The 17,745-nt window shown below is 49.9% G+C and overlaps 1 protein-coding gene across 1 annotated transcript in view; it reads right to left on the bottom strand.

Annotated features, from left to right (window-relative positions):
• Nucleotides 1–10: 10 nt before the first annotated feature.
• Nucleotides 11–17,745, bottom strand: part of LOC131588537 (serine/threonine-protein kinase PAK 3-like) — a 33,841-nt gene continuing 16,106 nt past the window's right edge. The window contains exons 3-16 of the mRNA XM_058857448.1: nucleotides 12,042–12,079; nucleotides 11,467–11,598; nucleotides 9,863–9,997; nucleotides 9,246–9,590; nucleotides 8,710–8,799; nucleotides 8,135–8,309; nucleotides 6,601–6,664; nucleotides 5,857–5,905; nucleotides 5,366–5,478; nucleotides 4,656–4,773; nucleotides 3,871–3,970; nucleotides 3,237–3,433; nucleotides 1,749–1,886; nucleotides 11–629 (exon numbers count right to left, since the gene is read on the bottom strand). Of these exons, the coding sequence (XP_058713431.1) occupies nucleotides 546–629; nucleotides 1,749–1,886; nucleotides 3,237–3,433; nucleotides 3,871–3,970; nucleotides 4,656–4,773; nucleotides 5,366–5,478; nucleotides 5,857–5,905; nucleotides 6,601–6,664; nucleotides 8,135–8,309; nucleotides 8,710–8,799; nucleotides 9,246–9,539 (1,422 nt within the window). The 5' untranslated portion in view covers nucleotides 9,540–9,590; nucleotides 9,863–9,997; nucleotides 11,467–11,598; nucleotides 12,042–12,079 and the 3' untranslated portion in view covers nucleotides 11–545. The remainder of the gene's footprint in view (nucleotides 630–1,748; nucleotides 1,887–3,236; nucleotides 3,434–3,870; nucleotides 3,971–4,655; nucleotides 4,774–5,365; nucleotides 5,479–5,856; nucleotides 5,906–6,600; nucleotides 6,665–8,134; nucleotides 8,310–8,709; nucleotides 8,800–9,245; nucleotides 9,591–9,862; nucleotides 9,998–11,466; nucleotides 11,599–12,041; nucleotides 12,080–17,745) is intronic.

Below are 17,745 nucleotides of genomic sequence, written 5' to 3'. Positions count from 1 at the left end.
AGCAAGACTCTCCTCCAGCCAAAGAGATTTCTCTTAGGGATACAAATCCAAGTGGCAGGAACCCAAATACTCTCGAGTCACATCTGCACAGCCTGCATCTGCACAGGTTGTTAGCGTTGCACCGCTCCTCCTTTGGTTTTTCCTGCAAATGCCATTGCTGTTTCTGCCTCAAATAGAAATGCCACAGCTGGGCAAAACTTGGCCAGTTGGCCATATTGCAAAGGCAGTGTGGTCTGGAGAGGATGAATGAAGAGGAGCCTTCCCCACTTTGAAACCATACCAAAAAAGCCATCAATGTCACTTTCCACCTCTAAGAAAAAAACTGAAAATTCAGAAGGAAATGTTGAGCTTTCTCACAGGGTCAGAAGGAGAGAAATGTTCCAAAGGAGTTGAGATTTTTGAAATTTTATTTAAAATCCTACTCTACAATCCTACACTAGAATCCTACTCTATAATCCTGCACTACAGTCCTACTCTACAATCCTACTCTATAATCCTACTCTAAGTCGGTCACGGAGAAGACAGTTCTAAATTGATTGGCGCATTCATATCTCCTCCTTCCACTTCTTCACTGCAACTATGAGTGGTGCCAGGCTGGACCCAGGCATGGCCGATGTTATAAATTGATGCTGCAGAAAGGAAAAGAAAACAACAAGAAAGCATTATTTTCCTGAAGCTAAGAGCTTCAAAGGCAGGGGAATACTTTTTAAATGAAAAGGGGATTGAGTCAGATTAGGTCAGGAGCATGGGGCAAGAGTGTTACAGGTTGCCCCAAGAGCTGGTAGGTGGCCCACCCCTGGAAATATCTGAGGTGTGAGTATCCTGATCTCTTGAAAGATGCCCCTGCTCATTGCAGGACACAGACTAGATGACCTTTCCATGTCCCTGTGTGTTAGTTTGAGATGAATTGACATTTAGGGAAAGAAGTAAGAAACCCCCCACAGAAGTGATTTCTTTGAGAGAAGCTGCTGGGAGCTTCCTCTGTGCCTGAGACAGGCCAATGGCTGGCTAGTTCTGAGAACTGACAACATTTTGCACCATTTAGAAATGAGATGTGCCTCTGTGATGATCCACATTTTGAAAACCACCAGCCCGGGAACTGGCCCTCTTTGCTTCCGGCCCCCAAAGGTAACGGAGCTCTGGTGAGGCCGGCCCTGCTCGCCCACGGCCTGTGCTCCTGGGGGAGGCCGGGCCAGACCCCAGCGGCTCCCGGGCGGGGGATGGAGGCTGCGGGACCCCGGCCCCAGGCTGGGCCAGGCCACGGCTGCTGACATCTTGCCCACACTAAACCCTCTCCCCGGCGTGCAGCGACGGCTCCAGGCTGAGCCTCCCCTCCCAGCGGCTACCGGGCAGAGAGAGGGGCCCAGCACAGCCTGAAATCCAACACCATGACTGCCATGACCTGGGTGAGATTGAACCCTTTCACTACACAGATGAGACCTTTCTTATTCTTGTGGGCCTGATAATAAAATTTGTTATTCCTTTTTAAGTTTGAAGCCTGTTTCGCCCTTCTCCTAATCCATAGCTCCCAGCAAGAAATGAGTAAGTGCACTGGTGATTTTAGCCAGCGCTAAATCCCAGCACTCCCTGCCAGCCCAGCCCAGTCTAGGATTCCTCCCCGTTGTCAGCTGAACAGCACCAAGGTTGGAAGTGAGGAGGATGGGGGCTCATCTGATGCCTTGGATTTCAGTGGAGGAGGAGCCCATCCCTCGGACACTGTTTCACCTGCAGCCCTTTTGGCATTTTACCTGCAGCAGCTCCTTGGCAGACCAGCGCTGCGCCTCGCCTTTCTGCAGGCAGCAGCTCAGGAAGTCACGCAGCAAAGGTGAGAATTGGTCGGGCTGCTGCAGCTGTGGGGTCCCTTTTGTGGCTATGTGGTATTTAGCCTGGAGAAAAAGGAAACACAAGGCTCCACCTGCTTCTTTCCCATCTGTAACTGCTCTCCCAGAGCCCATTGTTTAAGCTCCACTCTGCAGTGGCAGTTTTTGCCCTGGCAGAGAGGCAGAGATGACTTTCCTGTATCATTTGGATGACGACTTTCCTGTATCATGAAAAAACCCAAGCCCCAAAGCCACAGCTTTGCCAACATCCAGCAGATCTTGCCTTGGCAGCTGATTTCATTGCCTGATCTAGTTAGTGGCAACTACATCAGCAAATATATGTTTCCTTCTCTGAGGAGTCCCACCGGTTTGGCAGCCTTTTTGGAAGAGGGATTTTGCTATTCTAACTAACTCCACTATTTCCAAGGATTCTTATATGAAAAGAATCTCTGCAGTGCTTGTTGGTCCCTTAAGCACAGCTGCCATAAAACAAAACTCATCCAGCTTTTTGTCCTGTTCTTGAAAATGATGGTAATTGGAAGAAAAGAAAGGAAATCCAGCAGGTGTTCCTCAGAGAAGGAAACAAAAATTTGGAATCTCATTTCCAACACAGACACATTAAGATGCCTCCACAAATGTATTGGCTTGAAAATGCCTGTTTGGGCACACAGGAGCCACCTGCAGCTCTGTCTCTCAGCACTCTGAAAATTTCAGGTTCCCTTACGTGGCAAAAGGAAAATATTCATGGTGAAATCAGAAGTGTCATCCCTGTGGTAACCCTGTGCTCATTGGATTCTCAAGTCAATGCATTAACGGTGTGCCCATCCCAGAAGGTGCCAGGAAACAAACAGGAGGTTTTGGCAGGCTCTCCCCGTCACCAGGCTCCAGCTTGGTGATATGGAGAAAGTGGCTTGGGTTATGAAAGAAGGTGGTCACTGAGTGTCTCAGCAGCACTGCACAAGAAGCAGAAGAGACTCTGGCTTTACAGCCTCATCTCCAGGTTTCAGGCAAGTTTCCCTGTGAGAAGAATGGGGGTGCATTTCTTCTCTCAAAAGCACTGTTTTAGAAACTTGGTTCGGTTTGAGTTTCTTTGCTTAATTTCTGGAAAGATAACACCAGCTCTGAGATGCTTGTTTCCTATTCTTCGGGCCATCTACACAGCCAAAAGAGCTGGAACGACTTCTAAGGCAAAGCAAAATGCTGCCTGAGAATGGAGATGGTTTGGGCGAGGTAAGGCTTGAGTTCCCCCACTGCTGCAACCAAAGCTACAGCAGATGCTGATGTGCTGCAGGGACATTTGTAGAAGGGGCCTTGGTGGAAGTACTTCCAGCAGATGGCCATGGGATTTTGTCCAGTGAGCAGAGAACACGGGACAGGTGAGAAAGACAGCGGGACCAGAGAGTATTTGCTCCTTACCAATCGAGCAGTGAAACTGTCATAAGGAGTTTTTTGTTCGGCCATTTCAATTGCCACAATTCCAAAAGACCACACGTCCACTTTGGGGCCATATGGTTGACGCTTCACCACTTCAGGTGCCATCCACCAAGGAGTCCCGATCACTGAGCACCGTTGATTTTTCTCAGGGGTGAGCTGAACAGAAAGGCCAAAATCAGCTGAGGAAAAAGCAAAATACTGTTTTAATTTTCATACTGTCAATTAGGAAACCAAGGCAAAGAATTCCCCAGTAGAAGTTTGAGAATGTGCAGTTGAATTTCCTGGACAACACTCCCTGCTCTGTTTCCTTGGGGCTTTAGCCAAGGAAATATGAATTGGCTACTTCAAACATCCCCCCATTTTTTACACTTCCTCCAGCAGTGCCTTTTGATCCCCTGAAGGTTTAGATTGTAGCTCCCTCCCTCTGGCAGGAACACACACAGACACACACAGAGCAATAGCACTCTTGGCTGCTTGTAGTTCCTTGTCATAGCTCTGTGCACACTGCAACTCTGCCTTCAGCCAGCAGCAGCATTTTTGGGGAGCTGGCAGTCACTGAAAGCAGCCCCACACCCCCCATTCCTGGAACGCTGAAGCTGACCAAGAATACACTGACCCAGCTTGACAGAGCCGTCGGTTCTGAGCAGGATGTTGTTGCTCTTCACATCTCGATGGATCACATGGTTGGAGTGAAGAAAATCCAGTCCTTGCAGGCACTGAGAGAGAAAACAGAACCAGGGGGGCAAAAAGTAGTGATGTGAGTTCATCCCACAAGGAAGGAAACAGCTGTGGAAGGTTCCCTTTGCAGGGGAATGGGGAGGAATGGCAGAACACAGCGCCATTGAGAGCAAGAGCCTGCTGCTCCAACAGTAGCAGAGCAGCACCTTTCTCAGGAAAGGCATGTCAGCTTTTGAAAGAGCACCAGCAACTGCTGTTGTAGACTGTCCCCTGCAAACCAGCCAGGGTGACTGCAGCTGCAGTGCATGTGCTCAGAAGCAAAGAGCATTTGGGCTGCACTACTATCCTTTTCAGCTGAGGACTAAAAGAAATTGGTCTCTCTTTTTTCTTTCCTGTTTTTTTCAAATCCTGCCACCACACCTTTGCTTTAGAGACAAGGAATGTAGTGCAGACAGGCAAAAGTTTAGCTAGGCAAGGTGGAGAACTGCAAATGCCAATGCAAGAGACAGAGCTAGAATACAAGAGCAGGGGATAAGAGTACAGGAAGTGAGTCCAGTGAGTGTAGGGGCACTGGCAGACAGTTCACTTGAGATGCTCTTGCTTGCCCATAGCCTTGCAGCAACACAGAAACCAAGCCTGGCCCATGAAATCACTCCCGTTCTGAGCCCCTGTTTCCCAGACAATCCAGCTCAAGGCCTTGGAAGCACAGATGGGATCCCTGACCTCCCGACTGACAGCTGCAATCTCTTCTTCAGACATTTGAGCCTCGTCGATGAGATCTCTCAGAGTGCCTCCGTCCATGTACTCCATCACCAGCCAGAGTTCCTCATGCACAAGGTAGCTGAAAAAAGGAAACAAGGCCATGCAGGTGAACATGCACGGCTAGGTTGGTTTTTTGCTTGAGTCTTGTTTCTGGGTCCCTTTGAGACAAGGGCAGAAGAAAAGGAATAGACATTGCCTCTAGGCTGTGCAGTGTTTGCAGTCTGTGCTGTCTCAAGGAGAAAGGCAGTTTAGGAAGAGCCCAGATAAAAAACCTGTCACACATGGCATTTCTGGAAATAAGCACCTAGTCTTCCTGGCATGCACAGCAGTAGAAAAGAGAGGCAACAATGCAAGGTCAATCCTCTCTTGGATGGTTCATCAGCATTTAAGAAACTTGAAAATCTCAATCCCAAAGAACTGTGGAGTCAATGAACTTACAAGGTATTGAATTCTTAAGATAGGGCTGATGCAGGTATTTGAACAATTTTCAGTCTGCATTTGCCAGGGTAGATTCATGCAGACAAAATGCAGTCTCTTGCCATCCATTGGAGATAAGTTGAGAAATAATAATTAACAGCTCTATTTCCTGCCACTGACCAAAGTGGGTTTTTAAGCTCTCATGCTTGTAGTATGTAAACAAACATTCAAGGGATAGGACAGTGACCACTCACCTGGCTAAGTAATTCACGACCCTGGGACTCCTATTACTCTCCATGATCCTGATTTCATTCATGGTTAGTATCTTCCTCCTCACTCCTTGCACACTTATTTTCTTTATGGCCACCTCAAAGGACATTGAAAAGGAGTAATTTGAGAAAATTGGTAGCATGAGACCACAACACACATGGAGCAAGTGATTTTGGAATGGCACAGCCAAGCTGTGCCAAAGTGCCTTGTGATTAGACCTCATCATTGGAGTAATTAGGAAGTGACATTCCAACAGCCCATTTCTCTGCTCCCTTGGGGGCCAGTTACAGGATACGTGGCCACTGGCGATTTGTCTTGTCCACAAGGACTGTTCCAAGTGCAATTTGCAGGCTGGCACCAGTCTGTGCTTCTTGTGCCTTTTCAGCACAGCTCTACTCAAAGCTCCAGCCACAGCTCTCAGCAGTGGGGAAAGGCCTGGAGAGCAGCAGAGGCTGCAGGGGCTGTTGACATTTACCTCTCCTCCTGTGGCAGTGTCAAGTGCTCTGGAAACCTCTCCAAAACCCCTAGAAACAAAACAGCAGCAAAGAAAGGAGAAGCCATTTAGATCTTGCACTGAAAGCCAGTCCAGACAGGAGAGCTCTGCTGTAAATGCCTAAAAGCTGCAGGTTGCAGGAGGGGTCTGCCAGAAGGCAGATGATGCATTTTCCCCTCAAGTGCATGGGCACTGGGCCTGTTCCTGAAGCGTTGGGCTTTACTGCCTCAGCTCCAAAAGGCAGCTTATTCCTTTATCTCGGGTATCAGCTTCTAAACTGTGCAATTCTAATCCTGAGCATGGAGTATTTCCTTTAGCAAACTATTGAAGAGAAATGTTCCTGAGAACTGTTATCTGACAGCTCTCATTTGGGATAGGTTGCTCTTTCAGGCAAGCAAGATTCTTCTCCTCTCATTAGTGTGGCCAGATGATTTGGAGACATCCAAAAATGCGAAGGAAATGAACCCTGAGCTGTCCCACACTTGAGAGACAAGCAGATTTACCAGGTTCTGTTCCTTGCTGCAGGCAAGACCTTGGCAGCATGGAGATGTCTTTGACAATGCCTTTGAGCACACTTGACAAATTCTGGCCAGTACTGAGAGATGGGGCAGACTAAGCCCGGTGTCTAAACATGTGGACAACTTGTCTGACTTCCCACTTGATGGATATTCCACCAGGGAAACACCTGGCCCATGGCTGTGTAGAAGTAACTGTGGTTGGACTCACCCGCTGCCAAGACTTTCCAGTTCAATGTATTTTGTGACGGGATTTTCCTTGTTCACCATTCTCCCTGAGGGAAACAAAATGCAAGATGCTCATTTTCAGGCAGAGATCCTAACTTGCAGGAGATCCCAAAGGCAGCCCCGCTGTCTGGGGCTCTGAACCCTCTGTGGTCAGCTGGGCAGCAACCACAGCAGCAACAAGACAGGCAGTTGTGCAGTACAAATGGCCAGCAGAGAGACTGATTTTGTCCAGTCCTTGGAAGGAAATGAAGTGCAGAGAGCACAGCAGGGCACAGCACAAGGCTGGCAAAGGCCAAGCAGGAACACTGACAAGCAATGGCAAGAAGACACAGCCAGCCTGAGCCCCTGACAAGCTGTGGCCCCCGTTCAGGACACAACAGCATTGCCTTGGAGATCAGACACACCCAGGTGCAGATCAAGGCCCTTTTTTGTCCCAGCAGGTGAAGGTAGACACCAAATCAGCTGGGATCTTTTCTCAGCCCCACAAGGTCTTTTCTGAGAGCACAGCACTGGCAGCTGTTATGGGCAAGAAGCAGATTAAATGGGTTGTGCTGCAGAATCACAAAGGGCTTGATGTGTTTTCCCAGAGACTGATCTGAGCAGGGCTTGGGCCAATAGGTAGGATTCTAAGAGTCATGGGAATGACTGGGAATCAGGTATGAAAAAGTGCCATGGATCTGAGGAATACACAGCAGGGGGGCTGCAGGCTCGCTCCTGAGAAATGCCTGCAGTGCTGTTTTATCTGATCACACCACGTGGATGTGTCTCTTGGACACATCTTTATAAAAATAAAACTAGGATATTAATTACAGATTGTTATACAAATATCTGTTTCTTCATTGTGGGCCCAATGAAAACATCTCTTGCTCTCTGTTTCTGCTGTCACCTGATGTTCTTTCAAAGGAGTCCTCACTGACAAAAATACAGCATTCTCATAAAAACCTTGTAGATGTAGTAGAGGCAATAAAAACAGTCATAAAAATGACACCAGTAAGACACATGGGGCAGAACAGCTCTTTCTGGATGGAGAAAAAACTCTACCAAAAAACCTCAAAACCAAAAAAGGGTAAAAACTGAAAACTAAAAACGGAACCAGAACAAAAAGACAAAACCCCAAAACCAATCAATATCTCTGAAGTCTTTTGGTTCTGATGACTGATGGGAAGTCTGGAGTCTAAGGAGAATTTAGGAATCAAATATTCTGTTCACTTTGGCCACTAGCACACAGGACTTGCATAGACAATTTGCTGGGCCACAGCCTTCTGCTGATCCAAGAACAATTCTTGCTTCTGCCTTTAGTGGCAAGGGAATCCCAGGCAAAGCCGAGCCAGCCCAAGCTGCCCTCAGAGGCAGCAGGAACACCCAGAGCGCTCTCTCGCTGCCTCAGAGCACAGCAGTTCCTGTGGGGAGTCCTAAATGTCTCTGGGACACCAAAGTGAGGAGGATCATTTGCTCCAGCTCTGCTGGCACGTGCACACAATACACTGTCCCTCAGACAAGAAATACACCAGACGTACTCAGTTGCTCCAGGAAGTCTCCCTGGCTCTCCTGTAGCTGAGCAGCAGATGTGTCACTGCTGGAAATGGACAAACTGCCCGGGCTCCACTGCTCAGCTTGGGGAACAAAGGCTCCTTTAGATGCTGCTGCCGCTGCTGCTGCTGCAGCAGATTCAGTGGAAGAGCCTGTGTAGATCTGCGAGAAGAAAGGAGTTTGTGTCAGAAAGCTGGCTGGCAGAGATTATCCCAAGTTCCCTTTTCAAATGCAAGCCCTTAGGAAGTTGCTGTTAGCCACATGCAAAGCTCATCAACTGGATTTTTTTGGATGCCTGCTTCTGAAAACAAATGGTCAAAACCCAAGGTTGGATTTAATCAAGTTCATGGCCAGTTTCATATTCCATTTTCCTGGATTTTCTGAAGGATGACTGCAACAATGACCATTCCACTTCCTCCCAAGGATCCCTTTCCCCCTCCAAGGGCTGCAGACACATTTGCAGCTCCTTGTTCTAATGTTGGAGCTCCTTCCCCTCAGTCCTCTTTTCCTGCACCATCTTCAGAAGGTGCTCAGCCTGCAGCACTGGTGCTTGGGACAGTACCTGTGCCTCCCGCTGACCTTGGGGCTCTTCATCACCAGGCATTTGCTGGAAGCCTTCGCAGGCTGCCAGGTGAGATATCAACACGTCCACCTCAAGTCAAACAGAACAAAGCAGTCAGAGACCACAGCTTGTCCCTGTCTGCCAAGGCTCATTGACTGTGAGCAAAGGGAAAGAGCAGGACAGCAGCAGATTCACCAAGGGATACAGACAGCTTGCAGCTTGTATTCCAAATCTCTCTGGGGGACTCTGTTCACTTGCAAAAAGCCCTGAAGAAACAAGGAGAACAGGAGCAGGCCAGCAGGAATCCCTTGAGATGAGTGCTGGCAAAAGGGGCAAATGACTGGTCCCACTGTCCAGGGCAGCAGCTGAGATTGAGCACAGCAGGAAATGTCCTTCCAAGCAGCTGGGATAGACACTACAGCAGGATGGCACTGAGAGGCATCAGCCCACCCCCCTGCTGCTCTGCAGAGGAAAGGCAAGAAGGGCAGAAAGCACCAGACTGCAGTGACTGCTGTGCCTATCGCTCTTTCACTCACTCGATTTTCTAGAGCCTCTTGCTTCTGAGCGAGGAGATTAAATTTCTCTTGGATGATTTTCCTTTCTTCCTCCAGCCTCTTCTCCCTTGCCCTGATCCTAGCCTCAGTTTCCTGCAGCTCTGCCAGCAGCTTCTCCTCGGAGGCCTGTGAAGAATGACAGAGAGGAATTTCTGTGAGTGGAGTGTCTGCCACTCTTTCACTCACCTGGTTTTGTTGACTGCCTCTCTGCTGACGGAGATTCATCTCCTCCTGGATGCTTCTCCTGTCTTCCTCGTGCCTCCTCTTCACTGCCATGATGGCCCTCTGAGCTTCGGGCAGCTCTGCTTGGGGCTCTGCCTTGATGTTCTGCACACACAAATGGAGAGCAAGTGACTGGGAGCTGCCATCAGGCTCAGCTTCTTCCTCATTTTCAGCCTCAAAATCACACTCATTCAGTCACTTCTTTCTGCTTCCCTACCCACCTCTGCTTCCACTGTAACCTCCTGTCCCGCTGCTGATCTCTGCAGAGGCTCTTTGCTTTCAGGGCCTCTGGCACTCGTGGCCTGCTCAGTCCCAAGAGCTGCGTTTTATGCCCCTCTTCCTGCCCTTCACTCTGTCCCCTGCTGAGTCAGGCTTACCTGGCCATTCTCCAGTGGCTCTTCCACCTGCTGCCCCAGCTGCTCTTCCTGCTCTTGGGCTGGGAACAGCTCTCCCTCAGTCTGGCATGGCCCCCCTGATAAAACAATCTGCTCCTGCTCTTTCTCTGGAAGGACCTGCAGAGAAAGCAAGAGAAGATGGGCTTCAACTTCTCATACAACATTTGTGGGCCAAGACTCAAAGACTGATGGGCTCCCACGTTCCCAAAGCTCTGTGCTGCTGCTCTCCTGCCTTGTTCTCTGCCTGTGGGGAAGCACAGATTCCAAAGTGACCCTGGCAGTGCAATCAGGGCCAATCTGGCACTGAATCTCCAACAGACTCTTGGGCAGCTGACAGGAAATGTGGGGCATTTCTCAAGGGCCTCCCTCCCCTTCTGCTGTGTCCTGCTTGTCTCTCCATAGTGACTGACAGCCAGCCCTGCCCCACAGCTCCATCCTGGCTCTGCAGGGGCTTCCTGGGTAAGCTCACCCCTTGGAAGAGACACTGCTGGAGTTCATGTTCTTTTCAGGCCTGCACTGCCACTCCTGCCCTTCTGACATCTACACTCTTGTTAGAAATCCTGCTCATTCAGGAGACAAGGATGTCTGCAGTTTGATCCTCTGCTGCAGGTCAGAGAGCCTCTATGGCCACCTCAGGATATGGAAGAGGACCAAGGTGTTTCTTCTCTGTCTTTTGTCAGCTGAGAATTCTGAGTGACTGTGACAGAGATCCTCAAAAGGCCCCATCAACAAATTAATTGACACACCCTTAGGGATGCCAATGAAGGAAGCCATGGGTCATGTAATGCATGTATGACCAAAGTCAGCAAAAACCACCTAAACCATGGAATTGTCCCACCTCACTAGGACAGGCAGAAATTTATAGGTTAAACTGGGAGCGTCAGGAGGAGGAAAACAGCTCTGAGGGGAAAAAAACAACCATCTCTAAAGGGGTTCTTAGCAACACAAGACAGCACTCAAGGACTTGCAGCTTTGCCCCCACACTAGGCTCCAATGCAGTTTCCAAAGCTGCAGACTTCACCACAAAACGTATCAACAGAAACTTGCCCCTTGTGGATTTTGCCTCAGAAGAAGGGTTCAGAACTACGCAGTTTGTTTCTTTGGCCACACAGGACAAGAATGGCCGGCCACAGCTTCATGGACAACACAATCATCTCCTTGCAGCTTATCAAAAGCCAAAAGACAGGTGGCCTAAAAGACTCTGTAGAAGTGAAGAATTACTCAAGAAAATTGCAGAACAGTTCTCCAGGTCATCCAGAGGTTTCCAAAAAGGGAAAGCAAACAAACCCAGCCCTGTGAGCCCCAGAAATGCCGTGTGAGCCCTTGGCCATGGCTTGGCAGAAGCCAAGAGACAGAGCTTCACTGAGCCAAGCAGCCAGCTGCTCACCCGCAGGCAGCAGCGCTTTGGGGCCTCAGCACGACGGCTCAAAGCCCAATTTCCAGCTGCCACGGGATGGGGGAATGGCTGGGTGCTGTCAGGACTCCAGCACTCAGCATCCTCAGCCACCAACAGCAAGTGCTGGCTGCTCAGAAACTTGCAGCTCTGCCTTGCACTAAAGACAGCAGCACCCAGCACTGGCACTTACTGTCTGGGGATGGTCAGGCTGGGCTGTGACCACAGCTGGAGGCTCGTGCTCCTTTTGCTCATTTTGCTCCTCTTTGGCCTCTTCTCCAGGAGCAGAAGGAGCCACAGCAGAGTCTGCTCTTGGTTCTGGGCTCTGTGGACAGATGGTGGAGTTAGGGACAGGCAGCTACCTATCATTTAGAACCTTATTTCTCTTCAGCTCTATTTCTACAACCAGCTCTACCAAGCACAAATCATCAGCTTTGATAGCAATGGGATTCTAAGTCACTCCAACTAAATTAAAATGGGTTAATTCAGCCATACTGCAAATAGTTCTGAAGTAGAGAGTTCACCCTGGCTACTATCAGCAAGAAACGTTCTCTCTGCAAATCTGAGTTTTGAGTTCTTTTAAAGCTCTGAAATGGAAAATTAGGAAATAGCCAACAATGCCTTTGCTATTGCTGTTGTAAACATGGAAATGGATCTTCTTTCAGCCCACCCAGCTGGCCCTCTACACTCTACTGCCACAGGCCAAGCTCACAGTTCCCTCCACAATTCTGAAACACCAGGAACATCAAACGTTCCTTTCTGACTCACCTCAGGATCGGCACCTCTGAACACACGGGTCAGATGACCTGCAGTGGGCAAGGAAAATGAACCAAATTCTTTGAGAAAACTGGAGAGAACTGTGGCCTATTTAGAACAGCATCTGAGAAGATCTCCCACTCTACCATTTTGAAAGGTGTCCTGCTTGACTGGTGTGGTTTAAAGCAGCAACTAAAAAATCACTAGAAAACGTACTTATTTCTTGCTGTGAGATATGGATTAGAACAAGAGCAAAACAGGCTTAAAACTTAAATGGAATAAAGAAAGTTTATTAACAAAAACTACAAGCATAAGAAACCAGAATAAAACTTCCAGAACAACCCTTTTCTCCCCCACTACCCAACCATTCCCTTGTTTACATGACAACATGGAGACAAAAATACTTTGGAACTTTGGTGTTTACAACAGTCCCAATTCCTGCTGGAGTCTTTTCATCAGTCTTTGTAGAGAAACAGAAGTCTTCTTCTGCTATTTATGGAGTTTTTCAGAAGAAAACGATTTTTCTTCATAGCTTTCTATTTCTCTGATGCCAGCTGCTCACAAATCTGCCATCAGTTGTCTCCTCCCATTTCCCATCACTCTGAGGTGTGTTATGGGTCATGAGTCTAGGGATGTCATTTTTATGAATGAGTTATTCAAAGGCAAAAGTTCTCTTTATCTGTTTTTGTGAGCCCTCCTGGAAACAGAAGTTTTCTTAAAGCCACAAATCTTCAACTATTACTTCTCCCCCTCTGTTCCAGCATCTCACAGTGTCACAACTACTTCATCATTTGCTCAAAATCCACACTTGGAAACACTCCATTCCTCCCAATATTCTCTGTCATGAATTGAAGGGTTTTTTTTCAGAACACTACTGTCCATCTCCATAGTTTTAACAGAAAAATATTTCAGCTTATTGAAGCATCTCCTTATTTCTCTTCCCCCTCTAAATTTAATTTTTTTCTTCACTCTCTTTCATGGGTTGATGGTTGATCACTCCCTCTCTCTCTCTCTGGAAAAAAAAGATTAATCTGCAAGTCTCATCCAGGTAGTAAAAGAGTTAAAATCTTGCTAAAGCTGCAGATGTTGATGGTGTCAGGTTTCAGTTCAGTGGCAGAAACTGCAAACCAAGTCAGGCCGGCCGGCTCCGTTTCTCCCCCCACCCCGCCCTCTGCAGCCTTGTCTGGCCTGGAGGGGGGGAGGAGGCCGAGACAGAGCCCTGTGACCTCCTCAGAAGCCAGAAACCAAAGAGAGCAAGAAATTTCCAGCCTCACATCTTAAGGTGGTGTTCACAGGTTGATCTCACTTCTCAATAGTTCAAACTGCTGCCAATTCTCACAAATGGCCAGTAATTAGTCAGGAGAAAAAACTCCCATCAGCCTCCAGCAGTTTCAACTTCCCGAGCTCTCAGAGCTATCTTAAAAGTAAAGTCACCCCAAGACACTGAGCCAGCAAAGTGAGGAAATGACAGACTCTGCTGCCACAGGCTCTCCCGTGGAGGGAACAGAACCCCTGCAAATGCTGCCCGCAGCCCCCTGGCTACAGACACCCCGTGTTTTGCTGAAGGTGTTGACAGGAGCTTTACCAAACCAGTGGCATCCTCATGGTCTTTCTGTTTCAATAGCAACCCGGTCACTAAGAAAGAGCAGGGAGACCTACAAAAGCCAGCTCAGGTTCCAGCCAGGGAAAACCTCTACTTACGTGCCAGGTTGGTCAGGTAATAGCCGGAATAGCCAATGCCATAAAGGGTGCAAACGGCAGCAGCGAGCTGCTCAATCATTGTAGCACTGCTGTGCCAGTTTGCAGACTGTGCTCAACTCAAGAACAAACAAGGCTCCTGTCAGTGTGCAGCTGCCCACTGACAAACGCCTCAAGCAGGAGGATGCTCCTGCACTGAGCAAGCCCAAGAGCTGCTCTGACACTGAGGCCTTCCGTGCACCAAGGCAACCTTGGGATGTCACCACGACAATGTGGCATCCATGGCCTGACACCACAAAGCCAACGCTCTGCGGTGCTCTGGGAATTGATGCAGAGCAACCCAGCCTTCCCTACAGCAAACACAAAATTGCCTGGGAGGTTCTCCTCTGTCACAAAGTGTCACAAATCCTTTGGTGGGCTGCGGGAAATGGGAAGACAGAAACTTCCACAGATACTGAAGGGTTTGATTTACAGCCTTGGAAGGAGCTTGGGTTTATGCAATGCTAAAGGTTCACAGACGTTTAGTCGAGAATTCATAAGCTTATGTTACTATAGCTGCAAGTAAGAATATGCCATAAGTAAATAAGAAACTGCATTGAGTGAGATGGTGGAGAGTTTTCAACTGTAATTGTGTGATTTTATAGAGTAAGCTATGAATCTAAATATTATCATAAGAAGCACATGTGTGTACATGAGCTAGCAGTGTATTGGGTGAAAAGCAGACACAGTGCAGCAGAACTTGGCAAAGGTGAAAGGTGATTAAGTAATAATAAACCTCTTCAATTTAGTGCATTAGCCAAAAAACTCAAATTAGCCAATCTCAGCCACTGCACCAGGCTGAAGCTGAGGATCCCCAGCCAAGCTCAGAGGGAGGAGAACACAGCATTTGTGGGATCCTTTCCAGTCTGACTTGCTTTAGCTGCACCCTGGGGGAGGAGAGAGCAGGAGAAGGGTTGGCTGAGTCCTCTCCCCTCTGCCTTGCCCTTCTCTGCTGGATCCTCAGTTCATCCCACACCCACCCCAAGACTCCATCCCCATCCTACTGGTGCTGATGGGATTAAAGGAGATAAAGAGGAGATTAAAAAGATAGAGAGGAGAGAAAAAGAGAAGTTTAAATGCAGTTTAAATATGAAAGAAATGCATATGTTAGTGACTGCTGAGAGTTCAAAGGGAGCTGAAGGGTTTGGGAGGGGACAGGAGCCCGTGAAGGGCTCAGGAGCTGCTGCTGCCGGGAGGGAGGAAATGCACCAATGGCTCCCAGCAGAGTCTGTGCTTTGAGGCTCTTTCCCAAACAGCTGCAGGAGGGAAAGCAGCTGAGCTTGGAGGAAGAGTTTTCTGCTGAGGTTTCCTGTTTGGAGCTGTCACAAGCTTGAGCTGCTCAAGGGAAAGGCGGCTCTGCTTCCAGCAGGGCCCAACTGCACGGGAGCACAACTTGGTTCCCTGGCCCTGAGCCAACGGGCAGCAGCAGCTTCTGTTCCCTCCTGGCTCTTGTGTCATTTCCAGCAGCACAAGACACACCAAGAAAAGCTCCTCCAGAACATGCCATGATCAACACAACCTGATTTCATTGCATGAAGGAGCTCTGACAGTCCCACGGGCTCAGGTTTGTTTGTCAGTCAACAGAGCAGGGAAAAGCACAGACACATTCCCTGCACAGGGAATTCACAGGAGGAAAGTGCAGCGCTGGAGGATGTGCTTGGATACAACGTACCCACGGCAGTTTTGGGGATAAAATTGTCAGGAGAGAGAAAAGAAAAAGTCCTACCAAGGGTGGGCTGGGGAGGGCTGGTGCTTCCCGGGAGGCTCCCGAAGCTCAAGAGGACAAAGCCCAGACCTTGTCCAAGCTCCGAGCTGGGTCTGAGCCAGAAACCAGGGGGTGGCAGAGCCATTGCTGCTGAAGGGCTTCAGATTGCCAAAGCTAAAGTGTCCAGTATCAAGGAACAACTTGAGGTTACGGAAGTCCCGGTGCCCACGTTCCATCCCCTCATTTCAAGCTGAAAGCAGAGCTCCACTTCTGACTCTGCTTTTTAATAATGAATGTCAAACTTCAACAAAATTCCCTTAGAAAGACCCCATGAAGGTTCACACTGTGAGAGCTCACTCGAGGCAGCCCCAACTCCTGCCCTGGTTCAGTCCCTCTCAAGCCCACTGTGCTTTCCAGCTGCTTTGCTCCAGCTCCCCCCAAATCACCATGAATTCCACTGAACTGAACCAAATCCAAGTCCTTGAGGGTCGGGACAAGGGCAGGGAGAGGTCACTCAGGGATCACCATCAGGGGCACAACAGACCGACACGGGGAAATGAACTGAACTTAGGACTGAGCAAATCAGACCAGGAGAATGAGGATTAAAATCAATCTTGAGAAACACCTCCTCCCGCTCCTGAACTTTTCTGTCCGGGCCGCTGCTCGTGGGGCACAGAGAGGGGCTCGGCCGTGTCCCTCCAAACCACCCTGGGAATCACCCCAGAGCCCTCAGCCTTCCTTCTGCCCATCCCCGGGGCCTCCCAATGGCTCCCGTGGCTCTCGCAGACCATCCCAGCCTCTCCCAGTCCATCCCAGTGACCCCAAATGACACCCGGGTCCATTTCGCGTCTCGGTGGATCTGCCGCCCCTCAGCCAATCAGAGCGCGTCTCTCTGATGACTCATCAGTTGCCGGGCAGATCCACAGAGCCGAGTGCCCCGCGCTGGACTCGGCCTCCCAGTGCCGCGCACTTCATTCCCAGTCCCTCCCAGTGCCACCACAGTCCCGCCCAGTGCCACCACAGTCCCTCCCAGTGCCACCACAGTCCCGCCCAGTGCCATCACAGTCCCGCCCAGTGCCACCACAGTCCCTCCCAGTGCCACCACAGTCCCGCCCAGAGGCCTCAGAGTCCCTCACACTCCTTTTTAGCCCATTCCCAGTCTATTCCGAGTTCATTCCCGCTTCACTCCCAGACGTCCACGCTCTCTTCCAGTGTCGCAGTATCCACTCTCATCTCTTTCAGTGCCACCCCAGTCCCTCTCAATGCCACACCACTCCTCTCCACTCTCTCCCAGTGCCCATCCCAGCGTGTCCATCTCGCTGGTGCCCTCGAGCTCCCAGCCCGGCCCCGGCCGCCTGCTCTGCTCCCTGATGGATTTCTCCCCTGCCCACATCCAGCTGAGCTGCTCCCAGGGCCAGCAGCAGCTCTCGGGCCACGTGCTGGCCACTGCCGTGCTCCCCAGCGGGGACTGGAGCCAGCAGCTCCTGGTGCTGCTGGAAACCGCCCCCGGCAATGCGGGCTCAGCTCCAGCTGCCAGGTGGAGCACGTCAGCCTGGAGCACCCCCTGAGCCGGCACTGGGGCACGGCCCGGCCCCCACAGCGCCGCCAGGGGCAGCGGGGGAGGCACTGGGGGGACCCAGAGGGGGATTGGGGTGTGCTGGGAGGAACTGGGAGGGAGTTTGAGATAGACTGGTTTAAACTGGGGAAGGGATTGAGGTGCTCAGGATGGCTGTGAAGGGGTTTGAAGGATGTTGGGGAGGGTGGGATGGGGTTCTGGGGGTTCTGGTGGACACTGGGAGGGAGTTTGGGGGTGCTGGGTGTCACTGGGAGGGATTTGAGTGAGCCTGGAGGAGCTGGAAGGAGATTGGAGATTGGAAAGCAGGGATTGGGATGAGGTTGGTTGTGCTGGGAAGAGACTGGGAGGGTTCCTGATGAGTCCTGGTGGGGCTGGGAAGGGACTGGGAGAGGGTTTGGGGGTCCTGGGGCAGTGGGGAGGAATTGGGAGAGGGCTGTGGGATCCTGAGAGGAACAGGAGGGGCTCTGGTGGGTCCTGGGGAGGCTGGGAAGGGACTGGGAGTGATTTAGCAAAATAGCAATATTGATCCAGTATCAATATCAATCTGTTAATGGACAAAAAACCTCTCCAACAGTTTAAAGTTACAAAGTGGATGTTTAATCACAGCACTGGGCGAGTGCAGGAGTCATCCCCTTAATACACACTGCAAGTTGACACAAGCTTCCAGTGTCTATTTATTTTAAAAATCTTGAATTTCC

Source organism: Poecile atricapillus, chromosome 26 (genome assembly GCF_030490865.1).
Source record: "Poecile atricapillus isolate bPoeAtr1 chromosome 26, bPoeAtr1.hap1, whole genome shotgun sequence".
NCBI classification, from domain to species: domain Eukaryota; kingdom Metazoa; phylum Chordata; class Aves; order Passeriformes; family Paridae; genus Poecile; species Poecile atricapillus.
The sequence above is the reverse complement of the archived record's forward strand: the minus strand, read 5'-3'. Positions and strand labels throughout refer to the sequence as shown.